Source organism: Delphinapterus leucas, chromosome 1, assembly GCF_059928025.1.
Source record: "Delphinapterus leucas isolate spDelLeu-1000000601 "Yukka" chromosome 1, BTC_Dleu_Yukka2, whole genome shotgun sequence".
Lineage (NCBI taxonomy): Eukaryota > Metazoa > Chordata > Mammalia > Artiodactyla > Monodontidae > Delphinapterus > Delphinapterus leucas.
This window is the reverse complement of record NC_143129.1, coordinates 145,173,418-145,200,741: the sequence shown is the minus strand read 5'-3', so window position 1 is coordinate 145,200,741 and position 27,324 is coordinate 145,173,418. Positions and strand designations below refer to the sequence as shown.

General features: G+C 51.6%; 1 protein-coding gene across 1 annotated transcript; it reads right to left on the bottom strand.

Annotated features, from left to right (window-relative positions):
• Positions 1 to 646: 646 nt before the first annotated feature.
• Positions 647 to 20,343, bottom strand: CDCP2 (CUB domain containing protein 2). Its single transcript, XM_022574996.2, has 6 exons — positions 20,265 to 20,343; positions 12,378 to 12,725; positions 9,169 to 9,504; positions 7,790 to 8,143; positions 4,166 to 4,344; positions 647 to 1,356 (listed from the first exon to the last, which is right to left on the bottom strand). The coding sequence occupies exons 1-6, from the start codon at positions 20,341 to 20,343 to the stop codon at positions 1,030 to 1,032; spliced, it is 1,623 nt and encodes a 540-aa protein (XP_022430704.2). The 3' UTR covers positions 647 to 1,029.
• Positions 20,344 to 27,324: the final 6,981 nt, after the last annotated feature.

Below are 27,324 nucleotides of genomic sequence, written 5' to 3'. Positions count from 1 at the left end.
GTGCTGGACCAATTCGCATAAGGATGCCAGAGGTCTTCTCACAGGGAAGCATTGGAAATCCAACCCCTGGTCACTGTGGTGTGAACTTAGAAAAATGTGGGTGGACTGGAGTAGCTCTGAGTGAAGTCCAATGGCAGGAGAAAGTCCAGAGGGCTCAAAAGAGAGCTCAGCTGGAGGAGAAGGATGGGCTAGTAATCTGAACTCAACATCAGGGTGAGGACAGAGACACATGGGACTTCAATCAGTTTTTCAGTCAAGGATCATGGTTTATTTAAGGAAAAATACCAACATGAAAGAGACACCAGTCCTCAGCCTTCAGCCTCACTACTGAGCATAGTATGGGCCTGCCTGTGGTTTATACTCTAGGGGTCTGTCCATCTGGTGGACAGGCATCCACCAGGATGTCCAAGACCAGTCTTCAACAGCGCCACCATGTGGCAGGGGCTAAAGCAACAGCACTAGGTGGGGTTTCAGCTTCCTGTCTCTCTGTTCCTGGAGTTTGGAGGCAGGACTAGTCCTCAGGGTTCCGGGATCAGTTCAGGAGAGTGGAGGCCCCTGGATGGATACCGAGTTTCCTGCTAATGAATGCTTAAGATGAGCAATTAGTCAGAAAATTAGGAGGGGTCTTATTGGTATCCTGAGCTGGTGAAGCAGTTATACAAGTTATAGAACAAGTCAGTTTTATCAACTCTGTCACCAGTGACCACAACTATCTATGCTGACAAATACACACAGCAGAGTTCTTTTCTATAGCAGAAAATCTTCAAAATTAATAACAACAACAATTGCACACACATGCATGGCATGCTATAGTTTACGCAGCTCTTATCCATCCTCTTCTCTGAGCCTCACGCCAGCCCTGTGAGATAAGCAGGGCAGAGTAAAGGTCCCCAGGAAACTGAGGCTCAGAGGGGGATAGTGACTTGCCCATGGTCATCATAAAGTCAGCAACGCCTGGTCCTGCCCCTGTTGTGGGGTGCCCAAGCTGCCTCCCAGGAATGCCAGATGCCACTTCCCTACCCTCCCTGCTTACAGCAGCATCAGGACCACTATGGCAATGACCATGAGGACTCCAGCCAGGATGCAAAGGCCCAGGAAGATGATGTCACTGGTGTCCTGGGCCACCATGGCCACGGGGCCCTCCAGTGCCTCTGCCTCGTCCCTGGGTGGTGCCTCCTGAAGGTGCTCTGCCGTGGCAGCATAGGGCCCAAGCCAGTGGGAGCCGGAGAGCAGGTGGACAGAGGCCTCCTTTCGCCTCGGCTCACAGCGGACCTCGTATTCGTGGATATCCTCCTGCCCACCGGCTGAGAAGTCGATGTACAGCACGCTGACGATCACTGAAGTGTTATTTCTTCTCTGTGGGGGCCAAGGGGCACTTGCTCACACCTGAAGGGGCCAGGGCTGACCCTGTTCCCCTGGATATGTAGGCACTGAGTGCCAAGGGGGCACAACTCCAGAGCCTGGTTTCCAGTCCCAGCTTGGCTACTGACTCCCTTCCCACTCAGAGCCTGTGACCCCACCTGTAAAAGAGGCACTACGACGGTGTCTGAAAAGACAATATATATTTGATGGGTCAGTGTTTGCTCTGGCTTGAAGGACGTGGTGTCTATGAAAGACAGTAACAGTAACAACAGGGACATTCGCCATGTTCCAGGCTCTGCATTTTAAGGGCATTATCTCATTTAATTCTCACAACAACCTTCTCTTATTGGTACCATTAATATCCCCATTTGCCAGATAAGGAAAATGAGGCCCAGAAGTTAAATCCCTTGTCTGAGGTCACACAGCACACAGTTGACAGGGAACGTATTCTCTTCCAGATCTGCCTGATTCCTAACTGTGCTCTTAGCCATCACACCTCACTCAAACCAAAGACTGCAGAACCAAAGGGGAATTTCAGGACATCTAGTTCAATCTCCCTTCCTTGGCAATTTACAGATGTGGCTACTGAGGCCCCGCAAAGGCAGTAATTTGCCCAGAGCTAGATCCAGAAGCCGAGTCTCCTGCCTCCCAGTTAGATGCTCTGTCCCTGGTGTTACTTGACTTTCCTTATGGAATCGTTTTGCCGAATTATGTCTGCAGCAATTATGTGTCCCCGTGGTTGAGTTCTGTTCAGCCCAGTAGCACCACCCTGGGGTTGGGAAGAGCCATTGAGGAGTGTGATGTGAGGAGCCTGTCACACCGCTGCCCTCCCCACCCCCATGGATGAAGGAGGCAGGACTTAGGACGCCCTGAGACAGTGGAGTGTTTGAGCTGGGGACTGAGGGACAGCATTTTGATGGGCAGTCTGGTGTGGTCTGCATTGGGGGCTGCAGTGATGCTGGGCTACTCTCCCCACCCACCCCTAATCTAGAGCAGCCGTTACACTCCTCAGGCCGCCCAACTGCCCCTGTCCAGTCATGGCTCTTCTGAGCTGAGGCTTCTCTAAAAACCAAAGCTGCCTAGAACAGAGCAAACGGGCGTGACCTGCAAGAAGCTGCCATCGTTGGACACTGGGTGGTCCTTTTGGGGAAGGCAGTGAAGGGGAATCACGGATCTGGAGTTTCATGGACCAGATGACCTTGTGGGTCTCTCCCAACTCTGGGCTTCCAAAAAGCTCTGAGTCCATGTCCCCAGAGGAGCCTCCTGCATTGTGCCCTCAGCCTGTCTACCACCACACCCTCTGAGGAGAACCGGTGTCCTGGACTTTTGTGACACAGAATCGGAAAAAGAAAGACAGAACCTGGGAGTGGAAGGGGACCCAGTGAAAGGGCCGAAGTGAATCCACATAATAAAGAAGGGAGGGAAAAATCACACAAAACAGGTGTGCGGGGAAGTTTCATGGGTTTTTGATGAGTGAGACTTGAGGAGGAAAGAAAGTCCACACAAATGTGGTGTTACGGTTATGAAATCAAGTCTCTGTGGTTCTTAAGAGATGCACAGATAGGCTGTCATGGCTTTTGGCCATTTGAACTGTGCATCTTTGAAAGCAACTCAATGCAGAGCTTGGTCCTCATGCGTCTAGGACTTATAAGTGTTACGCTAAGAATCCATGAGTCTGAGGCTCTCAGTTTTTATGTTTCCATGATATTGATGCCAAGATTCTATGATTATGTGGCTCCAGGTTCTATTGGTGGTTCTGTGACTTTGAGACCTTGAGTGTCTGTGAGTTCTTTGTTCTAGATTTCATGATTCCTTGCTTCTGGGGTTCTCTGTCTCCATCATTTTATGACTCTATGGAACGTGGTTCGGCCCCCAGAGAAAACCCCAAGGGGATTTAGGGCATGGTGTAGAGGTGAGGGCAGATTATCTTGGCAGCTAAGACTGACTCCCACTTCTCCTCTGCTCAGGTTAAAAGGATGATGGCCGCCAGGAGGCTGGGGAAGCAGAGGGTGGACTGGAGGGGCCAGAGGCATACATTCGGCTAATGTTGGGTGGTGGGGAAATACGGTTGCTGGAAAGCACGTGATTTCTGCCAAGACAGTCTAACGAATCCCCAGATTCGTCACCAAGGCTGGGGTGTTGTCCCCGATGGAGACCACTGTGCCTTCTCCGCCTTTCCCCTTCCCAACCAGTCCCTGAGAATCCAAACATCCAGGGTTCCTGGGCCACTACCAGGTGACTCTGAGGGCCCCAAGCCTGGGTTCTAGGCCTCCGAAATACAAGGTTAGTAGAAAAACTTCATTTGTACACCTCGCTGCGTTTGGAGGGAGGTGGATCCTGTCTCTTGAAGGGCCCCTTTGTTTTGCGGAGCCCAGCGATGGATTTGGATCACAAGGTTGGGGAGGGGGTGGGCAGCAGGCAGCAGCGCTCAAACAGGTCTGTGCATTAGAGGGGTGGGGACCGGGTGGCCCTGGGGAGCTCCAGTGGGGAGGGGGGGCAGCAGGAAGGCCCCCAGGAACAGTCAGTTCACAGGACCTTGAGGGAGGGGCCTCCAGTAGGGGCTTTTGCTTGTCGCCAGCTTGTGCAGCAGGACACCCCTTCTCTGTCTCCCCTACCTGAGTTCTTTGTTGTGTCTACACTGAGCAAGTTTGTTGAGGTAAAATCAATAGGGGCTGAGTTCTGCATCCAGGCTGGTGGGGTGACCAGAGCCAGGAAGAGAAGCTGAATCCTCAGGTCTGGCAGGTGCCTCTCCCCAGGGATCAGAGCCCCTCCCTCGTGCCCTCCCTCCTCCCCCAGCCCCTACCTGAGACTCAGTGCCGCAGGTGTCAAAGCGGGCCTGGATCCGGAAGTTGCTGCCGACTTCCTGAGCAGCACAGCTCCGGCTGCCCAGGTAGACTTTGGTCCTTTCTAGAGGGGCCACTGCCTGCGCGGAGATCAGGATCTGGAAGTCCGTGCGGGAGCAACTCACGTTCATGGGGACCACTGAGGATGGATGGAAGTGGGGAGCTGGAGGCCATGGGGGCAGGCGGTCTGACCCCCACCCTCTCCAAGCCCCTATCCAAAGGGTGGTGGATGGAAAACCGAGGCCCAGAGAGGGGATGGCTCTTAAGCAGTCCTACGAGGACGTTTTACACGCGTTACTCCATTTAACTCCATCAAACTATGAGCTCCAGGGCAGGCCCCGTGCCTACTTCTCAGCACCCTCTGAGCCCAACACAGAGCTTGGCAGGTGCAGTGAATACTGAATAAAGGACTGACTGACCGAATGAATGAATGTTCTTATCATAATGAAAGCTATTATTGGCTGATCATGTTTGCCATATACCAGGCGATTCATTCAATCATTTAACAAGTATTTGTGGCCCACTATGTGCAGGCGCTATTCTAAACACCAGATACAGAAATGAAAAGAGAAAAACCAGCCACAAATGCCTACCCTCTTGGAGCTTACATTCTAGTTGAGTGAGGAGGCAGTAAATACGTAAGATACACCTAAGCGTCAGAGTAGTCTGAAGGAAAATCAAGCAAAGAAGAAAGACGGGGAGCAGGGAGAGCAGAACGTGTGTGGGTAAGGGTTGCAGTGGCTGCAGTTTGAAAAGGGTGGTGAAGGAAGCCCCATTCTCCCTCCTCATGATGACGCCTTGAGGTGGACATGACTAAACGCATTTGAAAGTTTTGGAACCCAGAGCTCTGAAAGGTGGCTAGGACAGGATTTTAATCATTGCGTCTGTAAGATCCCACAGTTCCTGGTCTCTCCACCTTATGTGGTGGCCCCCTGCAGCCCCTCCCAGCCAGGCCTGTGTGACTCTAAGTGTCTGGGATCGTGCGAGCCTGTGTGTGTGTGTGAACGCGTGTGTGTACGGAGGCAGTGCTTGCTGGGGCAAGGGTGAGGGTAGGGGGAAGGAAGCTGGGTGGCTGGCGGGAGGAAAAGGAAAGAGCTGGTAGGCAGAGGCCTGGAAATCTCAAACCCTCTCTGGGAAATGCCTCAGACATATTTCAGCCTCTGGTGTCTGGGCAGTCGGGGATTTATGGGCCCACCGTCTCCCACGATGATCTTGGTGATGCTGAACTGTGTGTCACCCCTGATTGATGCTGAGGTTGTCCTCCAGCCGGGAGGCCGCCTGCAGCCTGGGCCACATCTGGAGCCTGGCCCAGCACTAGTGCCGTGTCTGACCCTGGGCTCCCACAGCCATCGGGGAGGTGTCTCTGGAGGCACCAAATGGGGAAGGAGCATGTCCAAGATCACACACAGCTGGGAGAGGACCCAGGCCCAGAAGTAAGATCATCAGAGCAAAAGGGACTTCTCAGCTCCTTCAGCTGATATTTTCATTTTACTGAGACCCGCAGAGAGAAAGCGACTTGCCAGCTAGCTGTGGCAGAGCCCCATGGCACCTGGCTCTCTGAGTGCACTCTGGGAAAGGGGTCGCTCTAACAGAGGGACAGCTCTCCTCCAGGTTTATGGATGGAGATAACTGAGGCCCACAGAGGGAGCATCTGCCCAGGTCACTTTGCTGCCCCTAGCTTGCTGCAGCTCTACTGTTTCCTTCACCATTGCTGGGCCCCCAAACTCCTCTTGCACATGGGTAAGGAAAGAGAAAGAAGGACTTCCCTGGTGGCACAGTGGTTAAGAATCCTCCTGCCAATGCAGGGGACACGGGTTCGAGCCCTGGTCCAAGAAGATCCCACATTCTGCGGAGCAACTAAGCCCATGCACCCCAACTACTGAGCCTGCGCTCTAGAGCCCACGAACCACAACTACTGAAGCCCGCATGCCTAGAGCCCATACTCTGCAACAAGAGAAGCCACTGCAATGAGAAGTCTGCGCACCACAATGAAGAGTAGCCCCCGCTCGCTGCAACTAGAGAAAGCCCGTGCGCAGCCATGAAGACCCAATGCAGCCAAAAATAAATGAAAGAAAGAAAGAAAGAAAGAAGAAAGAAAGAAAGAAAGAAAGAAAGAAAGAAAGAAAGAAAGAAAGAAAGAAAGAAAGAAAGAAAGGAAGGAAGGAAGAAAGGAAGAAAGGAAGAAAGAAAGGAAGAAAGAAAGAAGAGGAAAGACTTTTGTTTTTTGGTTGTGCTGTGTGGCATGCAGGATCTTAGTTCCCTGACCAGGGATCAGACCTGTGCCCTCTGCATTTGGAGCACGGAGTATTAACTACTGGACCACCAGGGAAGTCCCGAGGAAAGATCTTCTGAATGCAGACCAGGACTGAGACACATAAGGGAAAGAAATCCACACTCAGCAAGGATGCCCTCAGAGGCAGGCACTGTGACCTGTGTTACCTCATTTCATCTTAACGACCACCTGTCTAGAGCATCCATCAACTCCTCCTACAGGTGAGCACCATTGGATGGTCAGTAAATGGCAGCATTTGGATGTGGCCCCCGTCCGTCTGAGCTCAGTCCTGGGCCTCCTCCCCAGGCCCTGCTTAGCCACACAAAAGGCAAGGGTGTGAGTTCTAGCCTTGGCTGTGCCACCCACTGCCCGTGTGACAGCAGTGAAAGTCGTTTCCTCTCTGCACCTCTGTTTCCGCACCTGCACAACAGGAGGCTCTCGCCTAGTCAGGCAGAGGGCAAAATGGGTCCAGAGCACAGGCATTTCTGGGACCGTGGCCCAGGGAAGGGTGAGGAGAGGGGGGGATAGATGATAGCTGCTGTCAGCTGGCAAATCTAACTAGCACTATGGAGGATGGAAAAGCTGAGTGCCAAGTTCCCTAGCCAGCTCTTCAGCTAGGCATGGCCATATGACCAAGTTCAAAATAATGAGAACAAGAAGAAGTCTTTTGAGGGCTTCTGAAAATGCATTTACTTTCCTGATAAAGGAACATTTGTGGCTGGCACCTCCCCTACCTTCTTCCAGCCTTGAACATGGACATGATGCCTGGAGTTGTGGCAGCCATCTTGTGGTCATGAGGTCAAGAGAATCCCAGACATATCAGCTGGGACACTGTTGAGTCCCTGAACCAATACAGAAGCTGCCTAGCTCTAGGCTTCTTGTTATGTAAGAAAACCAAAGGTCATTTTTTCAAACCACTGTCAGTCAGGACTTATGACTGTACAAGCAAGGTTGGTCAGCATCTCCATAATTATATCAATTGTTTTCGATAAATAGTATTACCATATCTTGTGTATTACCCCTGGATACAGAGGATTAATCATAGTACAAGAGAGGCCAGGGGCCCATGGAGGAAGGTGACAGATAGGGAGGAATTAAGAATTGTGGATTTAGAAGCTGGAAGAACAGGGCACTGTAATAGTGAAAATAAGCAAGGGCCACATTGATATAGCCTCAGAGGTCCCAGGGCAGGAGTCCACAGTGGTGCAGCCAACCGAGAAGTTGGTGAGATGGAGGAAGGAGGCTGCAAAGACCAGGAACCCCGGCCTCACCTTCCTCCACCAGCACACCCATACCCTCAACCCCAGCTGACCTCCAATGTAGGCCACAGAGAAGCCCCTGCGGGTGGTGCTACGGTCTGTGTGCAGCAGAAGCAGGAGCTGGTTGTGGCTCGAGGTGACTGGTGGTGGCAGGTGGTGGCCACACCAACTGCCCAGCAGGGGCGCCTCCTCGCTGGCCCCGTCGAAGGCTGCCAGATGGTCAAAGTCACAGGTCTTGGTCAGGCTGTTGGGCCCCTCCAGTTCCAGGTCCAGGAAGAACACTTTGACCCGGTAGCCAAGAGGCAGGCGGATGGTCCAGTGGCACCGGATGTGGTTGGGGTAGGAGCTGGGGTACTGTGGGCTGGAGAAGTTGCCCCGCACCGCCGTGTATACCTCCTGGCATTCTCCTGGGTTGGGGAGAGCAGGACAGAAGGAGCAATGGTGAGAAGGGTGGAGACTGTCACCCTCTGCAGCTACAGCTTGGGCAGTAGGCGCTATAGGGTCCTAAAACCACCCTGGCAGGTTGTGGGCACCATGGCCAGAAAACCAGACAACTGATCCCAAAGCCTGCTTTAAACTGAAACTAGCTGAAAGCTGAGACTGTCATTCCAATTGGTAAACCATTTCATGAGTGTTGACCCTGATAGGAATTCAGTAACAATGCCTAATACCTCTCCTCGGAGTTGAGTCCAACTTGGACTTGACAGACAAGGTGGTTCATGACGTGACCTTGCCCTTTTTCTCCCTGCCCCTCATCCAGCCCTACCTTCCAGCCTCACCAAATATTTCCTAGTAGTAAAGCACACAAACCCTCTCTGTCCTCCGTGCCTCTGCACATGCTGATCCCTCTGCTTGGAACGCTCTTCCCTTTCTTCTGCCACTGGCTAACACCTTCAAAGCACTGCTCAGTTCTCTCCTCCTCCAGGAAGTCATCCATGATTCTTACTGTTAGACAGCACAGATCACAGTGCATTGTCATTGTCTGTTTCCTTCTCTATCTCCTCCACTAGACAGTTTAATTCCCAAGGGTTCATTCATTCATTCATACAGACATTAATTGAATACCCTCTATGTAGCAGGTACAAAGATAAGTCCATAGGAACTCACAGTCAAGCAGAGAAAATCAGCATGCAAACCAGGTACAGAAGTGATGTGTTAGAGCATCGCTATGAGAAAACTTCTCTAAGGAGTTGAAGGAAGGGAATAATTCTGAGTGAATCAAGGAGGCTTCCCAGAGGAGGTGACATGCTTGTGCCTTGGCATCGGCCAGACGGGAGAGGGTGTGCTAGAACATTTCAGGCAGAGAAACAGCAGGAAGTGTAAGGCCCAGAGGCAGAAGAGTACAACCCCTCCCCACCCAGCCGCAGGCGTGATGGGGAGGCAGGAGCCCAGCACACACAGGGCACTCAGGGTGTAGCTCCGGCCCTCCTACCTGAGAAGTAGTAGGCCTTGAAGCCCCGGCCCCCGATGTTAAAGTCAGACTTGAAGACCACCTGCAGCTCGTGGCCCAGCGACACGAGCGTGGGGGGCCTGGAGCTGCCGCAGTAGTGGTGCCCATGGGCGGGGCCGGGCCCTCCAAGCACAGCCACGTAGTCGTAGGTGCACTGCTCACTGCCCTCCACCTGGAAGTCCACGAAGACCAGCTTGACGGTGGCGGGGCCAGAGGCTCGGATCACCCAGCGGCACTCCACATTGTTGGGGTAGTTGTTGGGGTGCTCGGGGCTGGTGAGGACCCCCGACAGGCCCGTCAGGACGCCACCACACACATCTGCAAGGGAGCCTGCTTGAACCAAACTTTCTCCCTCCTTGTGGCTCCCCCATCTCCTCCTTTGGGAAATGCCACGCCCACAGGTGTTCACGGGATTCTTGTCAACATCCACTGAGCGCTTGGTAAGTGACAGGCACAGGCCATCTTTCTAGGCCATCACCATAACCCCATGAGGAACGCACCATGGTTTCCCCCGTTTTACAGCTGAGAGACTGGAGGCAGAGAGAAGTTAAATAACTTACTTGTGTGAGTTGGGCTTCACCCAGACTGAGCCCGAGACAAGGATTTGAGCCCAAGTAGTTTATTTGGGAGAGACAGAGGACCGCAGATGGGCAGTGAGGGAGAGAGGGTGGGGGAGCGGGGTCATTCCCCAGAATCGAGGCTGAGGGCCGCTGGGGGTAGAGGTGACCTGCCAAAGCTTCAGAAAAAGCCCTGAAGCAAAGAGATGTGGAGATTGGCAAGAGCCATTGCAGTGGCAAGGTCCCAAGGGACAGGGCAGGACCCTGACAACAGGTCATCCCCTGGTATCAGGGAGGGCAGGATTTGACTAACTTCAGAGTCTGTGCATTTGACCTTATCAGTCTCACTGTCCCCTCCTACCAGGCTAGTGGAGCATAGAGGCTGAGGTACCTGAGACCAGGAACATTATCAAATCTCCCGAACAGATGAGGAAACTGAGGCTTAGAGGGAGGATCTGAAGGAGTAGAGATGGGCTTGAAGTCTGAAGACAGGTCTCCTCTCAGCTCAGTCTTCTGAGGGCACTGTACCATGGGCGAGTAACTCAGCCTCTCTGAGCCTCATGGGAATATTAGAAATCATGAGACCTGTTCAGACTGATCCACAGGCTCAGACGCATGCAGAGTTTAATAAGTTTCTGGTGAAAGCCCTTTGGAGCCCAGTGTAGCCAGTACAACTGGGAGCTAGGTGATAATGAATGCCAGGACTAGCTGGAGGCCACCAGCAGGGAGGGGCACAGTCGGTTGTGTCTCCTGAGACTCCAGAATCTCACTGCATGGCATGGCTGTGTGAACGGAGCACTGTGCCGGGCGGCTAAGGCCTTGACTTCTTGTCCCAGTTTCCCCTTCCCAGATGTGTGACCTTGGGAAGGCACATTCCCTCTTTGGTCTCAGGTGTATTGTTGTCAAATGAGAGGGCAGGTTTTGACAGTCTGTGAGATCCCATCTGCTGTCAATACCCTTAGCAGAGACTTTCAAAATGTGATCTGGGGCTCCACGGCTCCACGGTAGCCCCAGGGCATCTATTTGCAGACATCTGCTGTAAATGTCCTTCTTTTTCTGTATTCAAACTATTTTTTAATTCAATGAAAGATAGCATCCACAGTCACATATCTTATATGTAATAATTTAACTAATCGGAGGCCATCAATATTTACTTATGCTTTCAATGATTGGCTTATAATAAGTAAATGTTAAAAATACGAACTTATAAATGCTTACAACAAAAATGCTGCCTTTGGGGCTTCCGTGGTGGCGCGGTGGTTAAGAAGCTGCTTGCCAATGCAGGGCACACGGGTTTGATCCCTGACCCGGGAAGATCCCAAATGCCACGGAGCAACTAAGCCCGTGTGCCACAACTACTGAGCCGTCGCACCACAACTATTGAGCCCTTGTGCCACAACTACTGAAGCCCATGCGCCTAGAGCCTGTGCTCCACAACAACAGAAACCACAGCAATGAGAAGCCCACGTACCGCAAAGAAGAGTAGCCCCCGCTCACCACAACTAGAGAAAGGCCACGCACATCAACGATGACCCGATGCAGCCATAAATAAATAAATAAAATTTATTTTTAAAAAATGCTGCCTTTATCTCTTTTACATATCAGGGATTAACATAAGGTTCCATTTGATATAAGGGTACTCCTGTTTTAAAAAATATTAGAAAACATTGCACATGGTATTATAACTTTGATACCCTAAGAGTCTAAAAATCTAGGGATCTAAAACTCCACTGCTATGATTAGATCGGTCTGTGGTTCTGGTGTTTTACCATTCTACAATACTATGCCTCCAAAGCCAGTGGGAGCTGGCGTCTGGCTTTGGAGGCATAGAACTGTGTGCACCCTCGTCCCGGCCCTGATTGCTGTTGGTGAACCCTGCGCACCAGGAGCCTCTGTGGAGCCTGCTGCTTGAGCTGTTGTGAGGAAGGCCTTTGGTTTTGGCTTTGGGAGAAGGTAGGAGGTCTGAGTCTGTGCAGAGAAGCCTGAGGAAAGAGGAATGAGTCAAGGAGAAAGAAAGGCAAGGAGGGTGAAGCCTCTGCTCCCCTCACTAGCCTGAGGGGTAGGCTCCAAGCCTGGCTGGGGGAGGGAGGGTTTAGGGACCACGATATAGGAGGCGAGCTCAGGAAAGGCTTTGGGAGGGAGAGCGTCACCAGCTCCATGCAGACGCTCATGCACCTTCCACTCCGAGGACATGATGGGGAGGGGGAGAGAATCCTGTGCCCGTGACATGAGATGCCACAGAGGGATCAGCAGCAGTGGCAGCACGGTGTCCCCTCCGGTGTCCCCTCCAGTGTCCTGATGCCATGTGTGGGGTGAGAAGGACAAGGATAGGAGAGCACGAGAGGCCTCATTCCTGAGCACAGTGAGACCCTCCGAGGACTCCCAGAATAACGGAGGGATACGTGGGGAGTGTTGCCATGAAGGTGGGAACACACAACCACCAAGACTACCAACAGAAAAAAAAAAACACTACCAACAGAGGCTGCCTTTGCCCCGTGAGCTATGAGAGCAGGGGCATCCAGGTTACAGAAAGCCTACACGCTAAGATGCTGAGACCCTGCCCGTCACCTTACCCCGCCGCCCTCCCCCCATCCCCACCCAGGGCCACCCTCTCCACTGCCAAGTCCCCCTTGCCTTTCTGGTAGCCTGCGGAAAAGCCTCGGCTGGCCACGTGCTTGTCTGAGTGGAAGACCACAGACATGACGTTCCAGGAGGAGACGAAGGGCGGTGGGGGCACCTGGCCGCAGAATCTCCCCAGCAGGTTGCCCTGGTCCCCGGAGGCCCCGTTGTAGATCTCCAGGAAGTCGAAGCTACAGGTGTCATGGTACTCCAGGTCGAAGGTGTGGAAGGTGAGCAGCACGGAGGAGCCCTCAGCTACCACAATCAGCCAGATGCACTCCGTGTTGTAGGGGTAGAGCCTGGGGAAGTTGGGGCTGGAGAAGTTTCCAGAAGGTGCTGAGAGCACACCCCCACATTTGACACCTGTGGTGAGAGGCAAGAATGTCTCAGAGTCAGCCCTGGGGTCGTGGGTAGTGGCCCAGCTCCAAAGCGGGTTCTTTGGGATGGGATGAGGCAGCATGAGGTCATGGCCCTAAGTCAATTCACTTATTCATGTAGCTGTTCATTCATTTACTTATTCTTCAAATACTTGCCAAACATGCTTTTATTCATTCAAGAAATACTGTTTGAGTGCTAAGCATCGTTTTAGGTGCTGGGGTTACAGCAGGAACAAGTAGACTAAAATTCTGGTGGGGAAGACAAACAATAAAGATAATAAGGAAAATATAGAGTGTATTAACTCGTGATAAGTGATCTGGAGAAAAATAAAGCGGGAAAGGAGACAAGAAGTGTCAGGTGGGACTATAATTTTAGATAAAATAATACCAAATGCTAGGCACTAGAGATGTGCACTGGGGAATTCGAAAATTAAAAATAATATTACCTGCTCCCATCCTGAGTGAAAATGCGCACAGAGTACTACAAAGTTAAAACTACATTCTTTTTTATTATTATTTATTTATATTTTTGGCTGCGTTGGGTCTTTGTTGCCGCGCACGGGCTTTCTCTAGTTGCGGCGAGCAGGGGCTACTCTTTGTTGCAGTATGCGGGCTTCTCATTGCAGTGTCTTCTTTTGTTGCAGAACCCGAGCTCTAGGCGCGCAGGCTTCAGTAGTTGTGGCACGTGGGCTCAGTAGTTGTGGCTCGCGGGCTCTAGAGCTCAGTAGTTATGGCACACGGGATTAGTTGGTCCGTGACATGTGGGATCTTCCTGGACCAGGGTTCGAACCTGTGTCCCCTGCATTGGCAGGCAGATTCTTAACCACTGCGCCACCAAGGAAGTCCCCAAAACTACATTCTTATATGTACATATTTGCTTATATTTTGAAAACAATGGAAGGAAACTAATAAAAATTGTTCTCTGACACAGGAAGATGTAAGCCAAGGGGAGGAAACAGGCGCGACCGCTAGACCTCTTTAAACGCAATTTATTTGATAATTTTATAATCATGAGTAATTTTTAATATAATTTTTAAATTATCAAAAATATTTAAGTAACCCATATGCCAAACTAAAACAAATAAGCTTAACTGTATGTCAAGTTGGAGGCACATTCACATGGGAAAAATGATTTCAAACAATGTTGAAATACACTATTTTGACTGTACCTTCCTAGTGGAATATATCCCAAGAACAAAATGAAACACAAAGAAATATTAAACTATATTCAGTAGACTTACTATTAGTGGTAATAGTGAATACTGTTATTTTACAATATTTTATATATTGGAGTAAAGGAAGTATGTTAATGTCAATAGAAACTAAGATTTGCAGTGTAAGAGGAGAGCAATACAAGTATAGAATTAAAAAACTAAGCAGAACTCTTGAGATCCTTAATTTGAATTGAAAACATCAGTACGAATTTGATTTATTTTTATTTCTAAAAATATTAATTTCCTAGCTTTGTTCATTAAAAACCCTAAAAGCGGGGCTTCCCTGGTGGTGCAATGGTTGAGAGTCTGCCTGCCGATGCAGGGGACACGGGTTCGTGCCCCGGTCCGGGAAGATCCCACATGCCGTGGAGTGGCTGGGACCGTGAGCCATGGCCGCTGAGCCTGCGTGTCCAGAGCCTATGCTCTGCAACGGGAGAGGCCACAACAGTGAGAGGCCCGCATACTGCAAAAAAAAAAAAAGAAAAAAAACCCTAAAAGCAATGATATCCTGGTAGTATTTGTACCACTTGGGCTTAGATTAGGATTATTACGTCCAACTAAATTAGATTAGGATCGTTATGTCTAACTAAAATGAAGCAGGGCTCCTTAAAGAAATAGTCTAGGGCAGTAAATATACAAAATACACTTGGGATATCTTGTCACACCAGAAAGTAAAGAAACTATTGGAACTGCTGGGATTGTGTCAAAAGACACAGAAACATTCTTGAAGGGACTCCCACTGGCTAAAGAAGGTATAATTTGAGCTTCAAAAAAATTTATTGCAGGGACTTACCCGCGGTTCTGTGGTTAAGACTCTGTGCTCCCAATGTAGGGGGCGCAAGCTCGATCCCTGGTCGGGGAACTAAGAGCCCACATGCCGCCAGGAGTGGCCAAAAAAAAATTTATTGCAGTGGGTTGAAACCCATCAAATATATAAAAATGAATGAATTCATAATACAACTAAAAGAAATTAAAAAGGAACTTATTGATTTCCTTTAGAGATTGCTCGGGCACGAACTCGTTTTCTTCTTGCTACATGAAGAAAGAATTAAGCATTTACTTTGCCTTTCCTGTTACAAACGATATATATCAGGATAACCAAATAGCTGATGAAGAAAAATTGTTATTTAAAGAAGACTACAGAAAGAATAACAACATTAGAAAAACATAACTTTGCAAACCTTAATGGAATCATCATTATCGTTGTCTGTTCTAATCACTGAGACAAAAGGTAAATGATGAGAGGTAAAACCTAGTTGGTTGAGTAGGTAAATATTTTCTGTAAAATTCTTTCACCTTTGCTAATGTTTGAAAATTTTTATAATTAAAAAATGCCAAAAAATTTACCTTTATAGGGAACTTTATAATGGATGGATCAGGCTAACAACCCCTGAACTCACTGACAATCTCAAGGTCAAAGTGAAACACTAAATAATCGGTGCCCTGATGAAACACCTGTAACATCTTCTTGGGGGGGAAAAAAAGGAACCTTAATCTAATGGAGTCTCTGGATCTGTCTACAAGTTAGAGTGAATATGGAAGCTAGAGGAACAATCTAAATGACACCGTGAGGACACATTCAGTCAAGTCCAGAATGTGGGAAATTCTAATGACCCAGGTGCTTCAACAGTAAATAAGGTGGTGGGGGGAGACACAACTGTTATATTAAAAAAGACTCAACTAGAAGAAAACATAGGAGGTAAGCTCCTTGACATTGGTCTTGGCAATAATTTTTTGGATTTGACACCAAAGGCAACAAAAGCAAAAATAAACAAGTGGGACTACATTGAATGAAAAGCTCTGCACAGGAAAGGAAACCATCAATAGCGACTTCCCTGGTGGCGCAGTGGTTAAGAATCTGCCTGCCAATGCAGGGGACACGGGTTCTGAGTCCTGGTCCAGGAAGATCCCACATGCCATGGAGCAACTAAGCTTGTGTGTCACAACTCCTGAGACTGTGCTCTAGAGCCCGCGAGCCACAACTACTGAGCCTGCAAGCCACAACTACTGAAGCCTGCGCACCTAGATCCCCTGCTCCACAACAAGAGAAGTCACCGCGGTGAGAAGCCCGCGCACCTCAACGAAGAGTAGCTCCCGCTCGCCGCAACTAGAGAAAAGCCCATGTGCAGCAGAGAAGACCCAACACAGCCAAAAATAAATAAATATAAAGAGGAAGGCTTTCAACACTTCACCATTAAAAAAAAAAAATGAGTAGAGGACTTCTCTGGTGGCACAGTGGTTAAGAATCTGCCTGCCAATGCAGGGGACACGGGTTCGAGCCCTGGCGCGGGAAGATCCCACATGCCGCAGAGCAACTAATCCCACGCTCTACAACTACTGAGCCTATGCTCTAGAGCCTGTGAGCCACAACTACTGAGCCCCGCATGCCTAGAGCCCACGCCCCGCAACAAGAGAAGCCTGTGCACTGCAACAAAGAGTAGCCCCCACTCGCCGCAACTAGAGAAAGACCGTGCAGCAACGAAGACCCAACGCAGCCAAAAATAATAAATAAAATAAATTTAAAAATGTAAAATAAAAATAAAATGAGTAGAGAAACTGAATAGGCAGTTTTCCAAAGAAGGCATACAGATGGTCAACAGGTACATGAAGGTGCTCAACGTCACTAATCATCAAGGAAATGCAAATCGAAACCTCCGTGAGATGTCACCTCCCATCTGTTAGGATGGCTATTATGTGAAAGGCAAGAGAGTAGCAAGTGTTGGCAACGATGTGGAGAAAAAGGAACCTTTGTGCACAGTTGGTTGGAATGCAAACTGGTGCAGCCTCTATGATAAACAATATGGAGGCTCCTCAAAAAATTAAAAATAGAACTCCATATGATCCAGCAATTCCACTTTGAGTATATTTCAAAGGAAATGGAAACAGGGTATCAAAGAGTTATCTGCATTCCCATCTTCATTGCAGAATTATTCACAACAGCTGAGATATGGAAACAACCTAAGTGTTCATCAACAGATGAATAGAGATACATATGACATGGAATATTATTCAGCCTTGAAAAAGGCTACTATTTGCAGCAACATAGATAGACCTTGAGGGCGTTATGCTAAGTGAAATAAGCCAGACAGAGAAAGACGAATACTGCATGGTATCACTTATATGTGGAATTTAAAACGTCAGACTCATAGAAACAGAGAGTAGAAAAGTGGTTGCCAGGGGAGAAGTCGATTAAAAAAGAGAGAGAGAGACTGAGAGAGAGAGAGAGAGTGAGGGAGGGAGACTTGAGTCAAATACCAACCAAAAGCAATGTGTGGACCTTGTCTGGTCTGAGTTGAAAAAAAAAATTGCAATGGGATTTTTTTTTTTTGCCATAATGGGGAAAATTGAACATGAACTGAGTATTAGGTAAAATTAAAGAATTATTATATCATTATAAAAATATTGGGAATATCTATCTATCTATATATCTGTTAGATATACTCTGAAATATTTATGGGTGAAATAGTGTGATATCTGAGATTGTCTTTAAGTTTCTCCGATCTGCCCCCCTAAAATGGGGGTAGGGGTAGGATAGAAGAGCCAAGAAAGGCAGAATGTTGATAACTGTTGAAGATGGTTGATGGAGACATTGGGATTTATTATACTATTTTCTCCACTTTGTGTGTGAAAATTTTCATAGTTAAAAGTTGAAAAAAATGACCTTCTCAGTGAGGCTTTCCCCAACCATCATATTTACAAATGAAACCCTCTCCCCATCCCTGTACCCCTTCTCTCCCTTTTCTGCTTTATTTTCTCCATAGCACCCATCACTGTCAAATGTACTATTTATTTCCTTGTTTGTTTGGTTCACTGCCAAGTCTCTCTCCACAAAACTGTAAGCTCTATGAGAGCAGGGATTCTCGTCTGTTTTATTCTCTGCTGTCTCCCAAGCACCTAGAAGAGCTCCTGGTACAAAGCAGGTGCTCAGTGTATATTTGCTGAGTGAATGAATCAGTGAACAATCTTATATCATCCTCACAATATCCCCATAAAATAGGCAGCACAGGTGTTATTGACTCCATTTAACAGATGAGAAAACTGAGGCCCAAAAAGGGAAGTTACTGCTGTAGCTGACATCTCCTGATTTGTTCCATCCAGCCCTCATTCCTTCACCTCTTGCAAGAACATGCCCTCAATTTTAGACACTGCTCCCTTCCCTTGCCTCCATGTGGTAACCCTCCCTCGTCTTTCCCAGGCCCACAGGAGGACACAGGATCCTAGCTGGGCAATCCTGGGGCCCCCAGCACTGCCACAGCGACTGGCCTGTGGGGTGCGCCTGTGCCACCAGAGTCCTGCTGCTGAGTGCCTGGATGAGAACCCTTTCCTCCCTGGTACCTAAGCTGGGAGTGAGAGCCCTGGGTGGACCCTGCTCAGGGCCCATTGAGAGAGCTTGTCAGCAAATGGCAAGAACCATGTGAAAAGAGGAAATGGCCCAGAACCCAAGCTGCCCAACTCAGCTATACTCCCGCCTCCCTGGCACCAGCCACTGCATTTCTCTTCTTGCTTAAACTCATCCAGATTAGGTTTCTGTCCCTTGCAACCAGAAGCATCCTGAAGAATATACTTAACCGAAGTTCCTGTAAGAGGCATATTTGCCAAGCACGTGCCCTGTACGGGCCTGTGCTGACTCATAACGGGCCCCTTCCTGGGGAGTTTCCAGTTGTGCGGTAAGATGGGGGGAGTTAGGCAAATGAGACAAAGCCATGTGGCGTGATTGTGCTGGGGCCACACGGGCTCTGGGGTCCAGAGGGAGGGGGGGCAGTCTTGCCAGGGCCAGCACTGTTGGGGGAGGGACACAAGGGAGTTGATGTTTGAGTTTGGCTAGAAGGAGCAAGAAGACTTTGTGAGTTGGGGAAGATTTGGAGGGAGGAAATGGCATGAATAAAGGCTCAGACTCACAATCACTTAGCCTACCTGAGCCTCAGTCACGCATCTGTGAAATGGGGATAATGACCTTGCTGGGCGGCTGTGAACACGGATGAGAGAAAGCAGTGCAGAGGCTACAAGATGCACACCCAGTTCACATCAGGGCTCCCTGCCTGGCCCTGGGGACAGGCCAGGGCGGGAGCAATGTCTGACTCATGCCTCTATGGCAAGAGGACAGAGGGACATCCTGTTCACTGCCTGTCCTTGTCCTTCCCCCAGCCTTGCCCACTGGACGGGAAAAGCCGTGAGAAGGTTGGAGCAGAACTCCTGGTGGCCCAGGAGGCCCTGTGTCCCAGCACAAGTAGAGGCCTTGTCCGGCAGGCACCCTGAACTCCAGGGTCACCCCAAGGCCACTGAAGCCCCAGTGGCTAGAAATGGGAACAGTTAGCTTCTCCCACCACCCAGGCATGGGGTGAGACACCTGGGTGCCCAGGCCATCTCTGCCACCAACTAGGTGACTGGAAAGTTATGTGTCCTTCCTGAGCCCTCCTTGAACTGGCAGGAAGACAAGGCACTGGCAACCGCTGGCTGAGCCCCTGCTACACACACACCCCTTGAAGACGGCCCTGGCTTCCCAGACAGGCACACAGTGCTCAGAGGGCTGGAGCGGCACAAAGCGACCCGGGACCAGGGTGCCAGCTGAGGGTTCTAAGATCCCCAAGGAGGGAGTTTCTGAGGCTGATGAAGGGATGCGAAAGTCTTCCTGGAGGAGGTGGTGTTTGACCTGAGCTTCATGGATGAGGCAGATGTTCTCAGGTAGAAAAAGAGAGAAGGGACCTTCCAGGCAGAGGGCACAGCGGGTGAAAGCCCTGAGGGTGAAGCATCTCCAGGAGGGGGTGTGATCCTCTGCCAGAGTATGGGATGCCCGAGGGACTCTGGGAACCGAGGTTGGATGTTATATAGAGATTGGAGCCAAACCTGGGAAGGCACTGAATGCCTTTATAAGGAACTTTGATTTCACTTGGCTGGCGATGGGAAAGTACAGCAGGCTCTCAGGAGGAAAATAAGGACTCATTTCAACAACAAATCTTTAATCGTTCTCTGAGCCATTCCCTTCGTCCTTGGTAAACGTAATCTTGGACAGGTTACTTAACGTCCCTCTTCCTCAGTTTCCTCCTCTGTAAAAAGGAGGACTAATACCCACTTTGAAATTGGCTGTGAAGACTAAATGCATTCATACGTGGAAAGCACCCAGCACATAGTTGGCACTTGATAAATATTGTCTTTCCCCATCTCAGAAGCAATACATCTTCAACTCGGCCAACTGCCCCCCAAAGGGCCTTCCGCTTTCTGGCCTTCCACATGGAAACCTCCTGAGACCCCGCTGCTACCTGCCACCCCTCTGCCCCCCTCCAGGTTTCCTGCCTGTGCCCGGCAGCTCCTACCTTCCATGGCTTGGGCCCTGGGGGCTGGGCTCAGCAGTGTCACTGCCACCAGAAGACAGAACTCCAGCTCTGCCAGCATCTCCTCGCTGGGGGCCCCGCAGGTCTGCCGAGCTCGGGGCAGGCCAGGACCTGAGGGTCTGGAGCAGGGGAAAGAGAGGTGAGGCTGAAAGGGCCTCCAAGTTAATGGTGGTGTGAATAATTCATCAGCACCTTGAATTAGTAAGCTGATGCCCAGGTGCTTCCTTCACTCCACCCTAAGGTGACGGATCTAGTGTCACCAGGTTGACACTTCGGAGGTCTGCACTGGCCACACTGGATGGAGAAGGGAAGCAACTTAGGGCTGGGAGGGAATTTGGTGGTGGAGAAACGGCACGAGTTTGGGGGCTAGGCAGACCTGAGATCATCTCCCGTCAGCCTCCAACTGGCCAGGTGACCTTGAACAAGTCATCCAACTCCTCTAGGTCATCTGTCCAGTGGTGCCATTCAGCCCTGCCTCTAGGACTATTGTGGAAATGAAATGTGGTAACATACACTAAAGCACACAGTGAGCGCTTGCTCTAGGTTTCCCTATCCCCCACCGATGGGGGAGTGGGACAGCATCCCTCAGACATGCTTAGATGAGCTCAGAGGGAGAGCGAAGGGAAGAATGCAGCAGGAACAACAGAATGGGAAAATCGTATAGGATAACTCCTAACGCAGTCATGGATCTGGGCCATAGTGTAAATCTGACCAAGGATATTAAATGTTCACCTTTTTATTGATCCACAAACCTGGCTTGAACATCACTATGTGCCAGGCCCTGTGCTAGGAGCTGGGCCGCAGCAATACCCTCAGGGGCGCCGTGTCCGACAGGAAACAGGATCTTTCAATTTCCTCTAGGAGCCCTATTTGGTTCAGTCCAGCCCAAGGCTCATTTCCTAAGCTCCTTCTCTGTGCAGAGCCTGCACCAGGCACAGGGCATCTGAGGTGAACACGGCATGTTCCTGCCTCCCAGTGAGGAGTCTGGGCTCTGGCTTGACAGACAAGGGCTGAATCCAGGCTCTACCCGTCACTGCTGGGCTGCGGGGGCCTCTCTGAGGCCCAGTCTCCTGGGCCACGACAGGAGAGCAGTGCAGTGCCTGCAGTTTGTGGAGAGGATTAGATGAGATAATGTAGGGGAAGCCCAAGCCAGTGCCTGGCTCAGTACATAGGAGGATTTTTATTGACCTCTGAGGAGCTCAGACGTTCATCTTCCAGACCACGTGTTGCCTCTGGCCCAACCTTTTGTCAGGAGGTCCCCAGGGAGCCCTTTGCTGCCAGCACAGGAGGGAGGCCACCTGGAAGGTGTTCAGCCAAGAGCATCGGGAATGGTCAGGCCTGAGGGATTGGCTTACCGGTGGGGCCTGATTGGCAGGAACAGAGAGGTTCTGTGTCCTGAGCCGTCTGAGGGGACCGGAGCCTTTATTAAACACCTACTGTGTGTATGAGTAAGGGCGCTAACCCAGTGCCTGCTGAGCACTGGGCATGGTGCTGAGCCTCCCAGACCTGTGCTTGTGTCCCCCCAGTTTCAGAGGCACATATCAGACTCTCCAACTTGCAGAGCAGGAAGCTGAAGTGCAGAGGGTTTGAGCCACTGTCGTGGGTTGAGTTGCTTCACAAGAAGACCCTGTGGCAGGGAGTTGAGGACAAGGCGTTTATCCGGGAGGTGATCCCCGGAAGCACAGGTAGGGGAGGGGGGCAGGGAGAGGGGAGTGAGAAGGAGCCGATTCAGGGTATGTTAGCCAGCAGCTGACCACCGTGGGCAACCGAGCCTCCACCCCCAAGGGCACCTCTGGGAGATGGTGTTTCAGTGAGGCAGGAGGAGGCAGCGCGTTTGTCCACCACTGCCAGCTGCCCCTGGTGACGGCCGCTCGAGGCCATCCTCTCCCAGGCATTTCCAACCTGCCTGTGAATGCCCCAGTGTCCAGGGGTCGCAGCAGAAGCTTGGGAATGGTGAAGGCCACAGGGTGTGGGCAGGGCTGTGACAGCATCCACTTGTTACACCCTGAATACCTCATCTGTGAAGTGTTTGTCCCACCCCTGGAACAAGCGCCTCTCTCCCTGCACGCCCGTGAAGCCCTAGTCTCCTTTCCCTGCCGTTCTCTCCGCCCCGCCTCACATATTCCTCACCCCATCTTCCCCCTTGGGCTGAGATTCCAGGCTCAGGGTCATCCTGCCCTCCCTTCATGACATCTGCTGGACAAGCCCCTCTGGCCACACTCTCCACCGGGTGTCTGGACCTCTGGGCGCTGCTGGGCAGAGTCCCGTCACCATGTAGTCAGCACCAGCACCTGCACCCGTTGTTCATGATCTCCAGCCTCGTCTAGGGTCTCAGCTCCGCCCCCCAGCCTTTCCATGTTTCCCCAGGTGACTCTCTCTGTGACTCTCCACAGGCACCATCCCAGGCGGTCACCAGTCTCCCCGAGACAGTGCATCCCCATCTCTCCTGCAGATGACCCCCTCCCTTCCCGTGGAGGGAAAAAGGCAAACAGTAAAGCAGGAGCCCCTTCACCTTATAGACCTCACCTTGTGCTCATACATACCTCCCCGCAGCCTCTGGGGAAGGTGTTCCCCCCTCCTGTCCGAGGCCAATCCCTCCAACCTGTGCCGGGAGCCCAGCCCTCCCACTGCTTTGGGCACCTAGCTCTCCAGCAGCTCTCGCCTCCCCCATATCCTTAGAGCCTCTCCTGCCCAGCTGGCGTTCTCCATCCACAGTTAAGCGCATGCAGGTCTCCCCACCGTGGCTGGGGATACAAACCCTTTCCGTGAGCCTGTGTTTCCCTCCAGCTCTCACCCCACCCAGCTGCTGGCTTTCACTGCCAGGCTTCTTGAGAGCAGTGTCTACACTTATCTCTTCCATTTCTCCCCTCCTCTCCCTCTTCCAAGGTTTGCTGGGCTGCACTCTCCCGCTGCAGTCAAACTATGTGTCCTGGTCACCAACAATTTCTGGTCACTAGGTCCCATCAGTGTTCCCCCTTTCTCCTAAATAAACCATGTGCTTTCAAATCCTGTCTCAAGGTCTGCTTTTGGGAGAGCCCAAACTGGGATGCACGCCCACTCCTAGAACATCACTGGCAAGAGGAGGTTAGCATGATTCATCCCCAAAGACCAGGCATTTCACTTCCACAGTGCTCCAGAATTTGGGTTAGCAAGAGCAAGGATGGCCGTTGGGCTGGCAACCACCATAGCGCCCCTCGGGTCCCCCACAGCTCCCAGCTGAACTTATCGCCGCCCCTCCCCCAAACTTGCTTCTCCCTCGGGTTTCCTATTCAAGGTGGCGGCACAACCAACCCACCAAGCCAGAAACGACGCAGGAGCTGCCTCGACTTCCCCTCATCCCCATATTGGCAGTCACACTTGAGTCTGGTCACCACTCTAGGCTCTGACACAACTTCTGAAACCATCACTACCTGCTCCCCATCTCACCGGCCCGCGTGTCTCCGCTCTTGCCTGTTCCTTGCCCACCCCACCTACTCTCTACTCTGATCTTTCTAAAATGCTAATCTGACCATGTCAGCCCTCTGCTCAGGATAAAATCCAGAGTTCTCTGCTTGGCATTCATGCCTCTTCAGGACACCCCCCGCCCTCCCACACATGGAGCACATCTCAGACTTTGTCCCCATCCTGAGCGTCACATCCCAGCTACCTGCATCTCTCTCACTTCTCCTACACACCGTGCCCTGAGCCTGGATTGCCTTTCTTTCTGCTCTATCTTCCCTTGACAGACTCTTACTCATCCTTCAAAACATTGTCACCTCCTCCAGGGAGTCATCCTGACCCCACCCCAAGCTGGGAGTATGCCCCTCCCTGGGTGCACCCCTAGCACAGAGAGGACAACCCGTGCTCTGGCCGCCTGGTTTTTCTGTGAATACCCTCCATCTACTTGGGTTTTCATCCCACCGCCCAGCACAAACTTCACCCAGAGCACATCCTTTCGTCGTCTCCGTCCCACTGCACGTCCTCCCCCAGCACATGCTAAGTGCTCAGCAGCCATTCATAGATTGAACTGGTCAATGACACACAGCTAGGAAGTGTCCTTGTCTATTTGAGCCCATGTTCCTCTATGTCCAAAGCGTATGCTTTTAACCCCGCCCAGTGGAGTGGCAGGGTGGTCTGGTGTTGTGGTTAAGCCCGGAGCCCCTAGAACCCGGACCATATGGGTTCAGATCACAACTCTGGCAGTTACCAGCTGTGTGACCTTGGACAAGTCACTTTGCTTCTACAGACATCTTTTCCTTGCCTGTGACATTTCTGCCAGGTGTTGTGAGGGTAGGTGGGTGGGGACCTCTGGCATGGGAGGAGTGCCAGCACACAGTAAGCTGGGAATGCGTGTCTTCCCCTATCCTGTGTTCCAACTGTGTGAATGCCAAAAGCTGCACAGAGGACTTCCCTGGTGGCACAGTGGTTAAGAGTCCACCTGCCAATGCAGGGGACACGGGTTAGAGCCCTGGTCCAGGAAGATCCCACATGCCGTGGAGCAACTAAGCCCCTGTGCCATAACTACTGAGCCCGCGTGCCACAACTACTGAAACCCGCATGCCTAGAGCCCATGCTCCGCAACAAGAGAAGCCATCACAACGAGAAGCACACACACTGCAATGAAGAGTAGCCCCCGCTTGCCGTAACTAGAGAAAGCCCATGCGCCGCAGTGAAGACCCAATGCAGCCAAAAATAAATAAATAAATAAGAAAAATATTTAAAAAAACAAAGGCTGCAAAGAGGCTGCACAGACCCGAGGTCTCGCACATGTCTTTCTAACCCATCTCTCCTTGAAGTCACCTCTGGGTGGGGCCTCCCCTGCCTGGCTGCCCCTCCCTCCAATCAGCAGCCTGGCCTCAACTGCTCTCCCAGTCCCCAGGGGAGGTGGTGGAGAAGGAACAAAGGCTGCCCGCTGCCACCCCGCCAGGGTCACTGGGGAGTGCCTGTGTCATCCACGGGACCGTCACCCTGGGCAGTCGGGGGCCTTCCAGTGTCTTGCTGTGCAGACTCCCACGGCTGAGCCCTGAGGACCCACCTCAAACTTCCAGGGGGTGTCTTGGTGTAGAGAGGACCCTCCTTTCTGCAGCACCCTAGAGCTACTGGACACAGAGCTGTCCCTGAAAGGGCATTGTGAGTATGTCCGGGGGTGGTGTGCTGCCATGCTGCGTCTGTCACTGTGCATATTTGTCTGTCTCTGGGTGCACCTGTGTCGCCATCTGGATACGCTGTTTTCTTGGGCTCATGAGCCCACGTTAGTGTCTATGCGTGGGGCACCATGTACGTTGATCTCTTTGTAGGTGACTGTCCATTGCTGAGTGTGAATATGCCCTTTTGTGACTATAGCCACCCATACCTGTTCCTTTGCACACATCTCTGATGCCCCTTCAACACTCACTGGCCAGATGTGCTGGATGGGATGGTGGGTGGGGACGGGGCAGGCTACAGTGCCTGCCCTCATGCAACACCACTTTCTCCACCAGCTGTTCTACCCTGTGAGCATCCGTTTCTTTGCCTATAAAACAGGGAAGCTACTGCTCTCCACATGGTGAGAATTAAGTGAGATAAATTAGTGGACACTGTTGATGTGCCACCTCTGTCACCCTGGCCCGGCTGGAGGAACACGCACCGGGGGCTTCCTGCGTCTCCCTGCCTGGGGGCTTCTCTGGCTGCCAGGCTGAGCCCACACCTGGGAGGCCACAAGAGCAGGGAGTTGGAACAAGCCTCAGCCCCAGAGAGACAATGGATGTTGGTGGATAAACACCCCAGCTCCCTCGTCCCTGGGTGAGGTAGTTCTGAGTCTTCTGCGGTCAGTGGCAGGACCCTGGCGGATGAGCTCCAGCTGTACGCGGGAAAGCTGTCCATCAACACACGCTGTGCTGGCCTCCCTCCCCACTCCCTCGCCGTGCTTCCCTGGATCCCCTCCCACGTAAACTTCTTGCATCAACATCACCGCTCAGAGTCAGCTTTGCGGCACACCCAGCCTGAAACAGATGACTCAGACCTGGCGCTCAGGAGAGCTTCAGCAGGTGCTACTTACCTCCATGCTCACTTTTCCGGAATTGGACGTCTTCGAGAACACAGTCGCGACTCCAGCTGAACCGCCACCTGCCCATCAGCATCATCCAGGAGCAGGTGCGGGCCAGAGGCCTGGGGAGGCAGGGAGCGGGAGGGGAGTCGGGGCCGTGGGCGCTAGGGCACCTACCACAGGCTGAGCCCCTTGGAAGCACAGGACAACAGAGTTGTACAATTACGTTCTTGTGTCCCAGGTTCTACATTCCATTGTCCACCCCACTGCTCAGACTCAGGGCTCTATGTCCAGCATACAGGCTTCAAGCCCCAATTCTGTGTGCCTTGTTGTAAAGACTCCCCACCATCACCCCCCTCCTCCCCTCCCTCCATGTCTTCTTGTGGGCGGCCAGGCCGGAGGTGAAGTTCCTCTGGGTCCGGGCGCAGGAGTTGATACAGGCTCACCTGCCCAACAAACTGGCCGGTGTGGCCTACCATCCGGTCCTGTGTGCCCACCTGTGCTGAGATCCAGGACCTGGTCAAGACTGTCACCCCGCCCTGCTACAGGCTGGTGTGCTCTGTCAGCATCGGGAGCAAGGGACAGGACGGCGTGGTGGTCTCCAGCGGGTGCCTGTGGGACCCACATGCAGACAGCTTTGCCATCTCCCACTACGTGAACCCCACGCTCTTCAGCATGGCACTGGTGCATGCCATCTATTTGGAGTGAGCCCTGTGGGATGAAGGGTCTGGGACCTTCATGGGGCCCTGTACTAGAGCCTGGCAGGGAAAACTCAGCCCCGGTCCCATCAGTCAGTGACCTGGGAAAGCAGCACCCACCCAGGCAAGGCCAGCTGCTTCCGCGGCTCCTGGTCAATGAAAAGAAAATGAGTCAGGTGCCTCTACATCTGCCCTCCTCGGGCCACCCAGACCACACACACCACTGAGTTCTTTTGCCTCTGGCTGGAATTATGTCATCCACGTGCGGCTCCTGGCGGGCTGTACAGACCAGAAGCTCTGAGGGGCAGCTATCTATGTCTTTGATTAATAAAAAATGGGA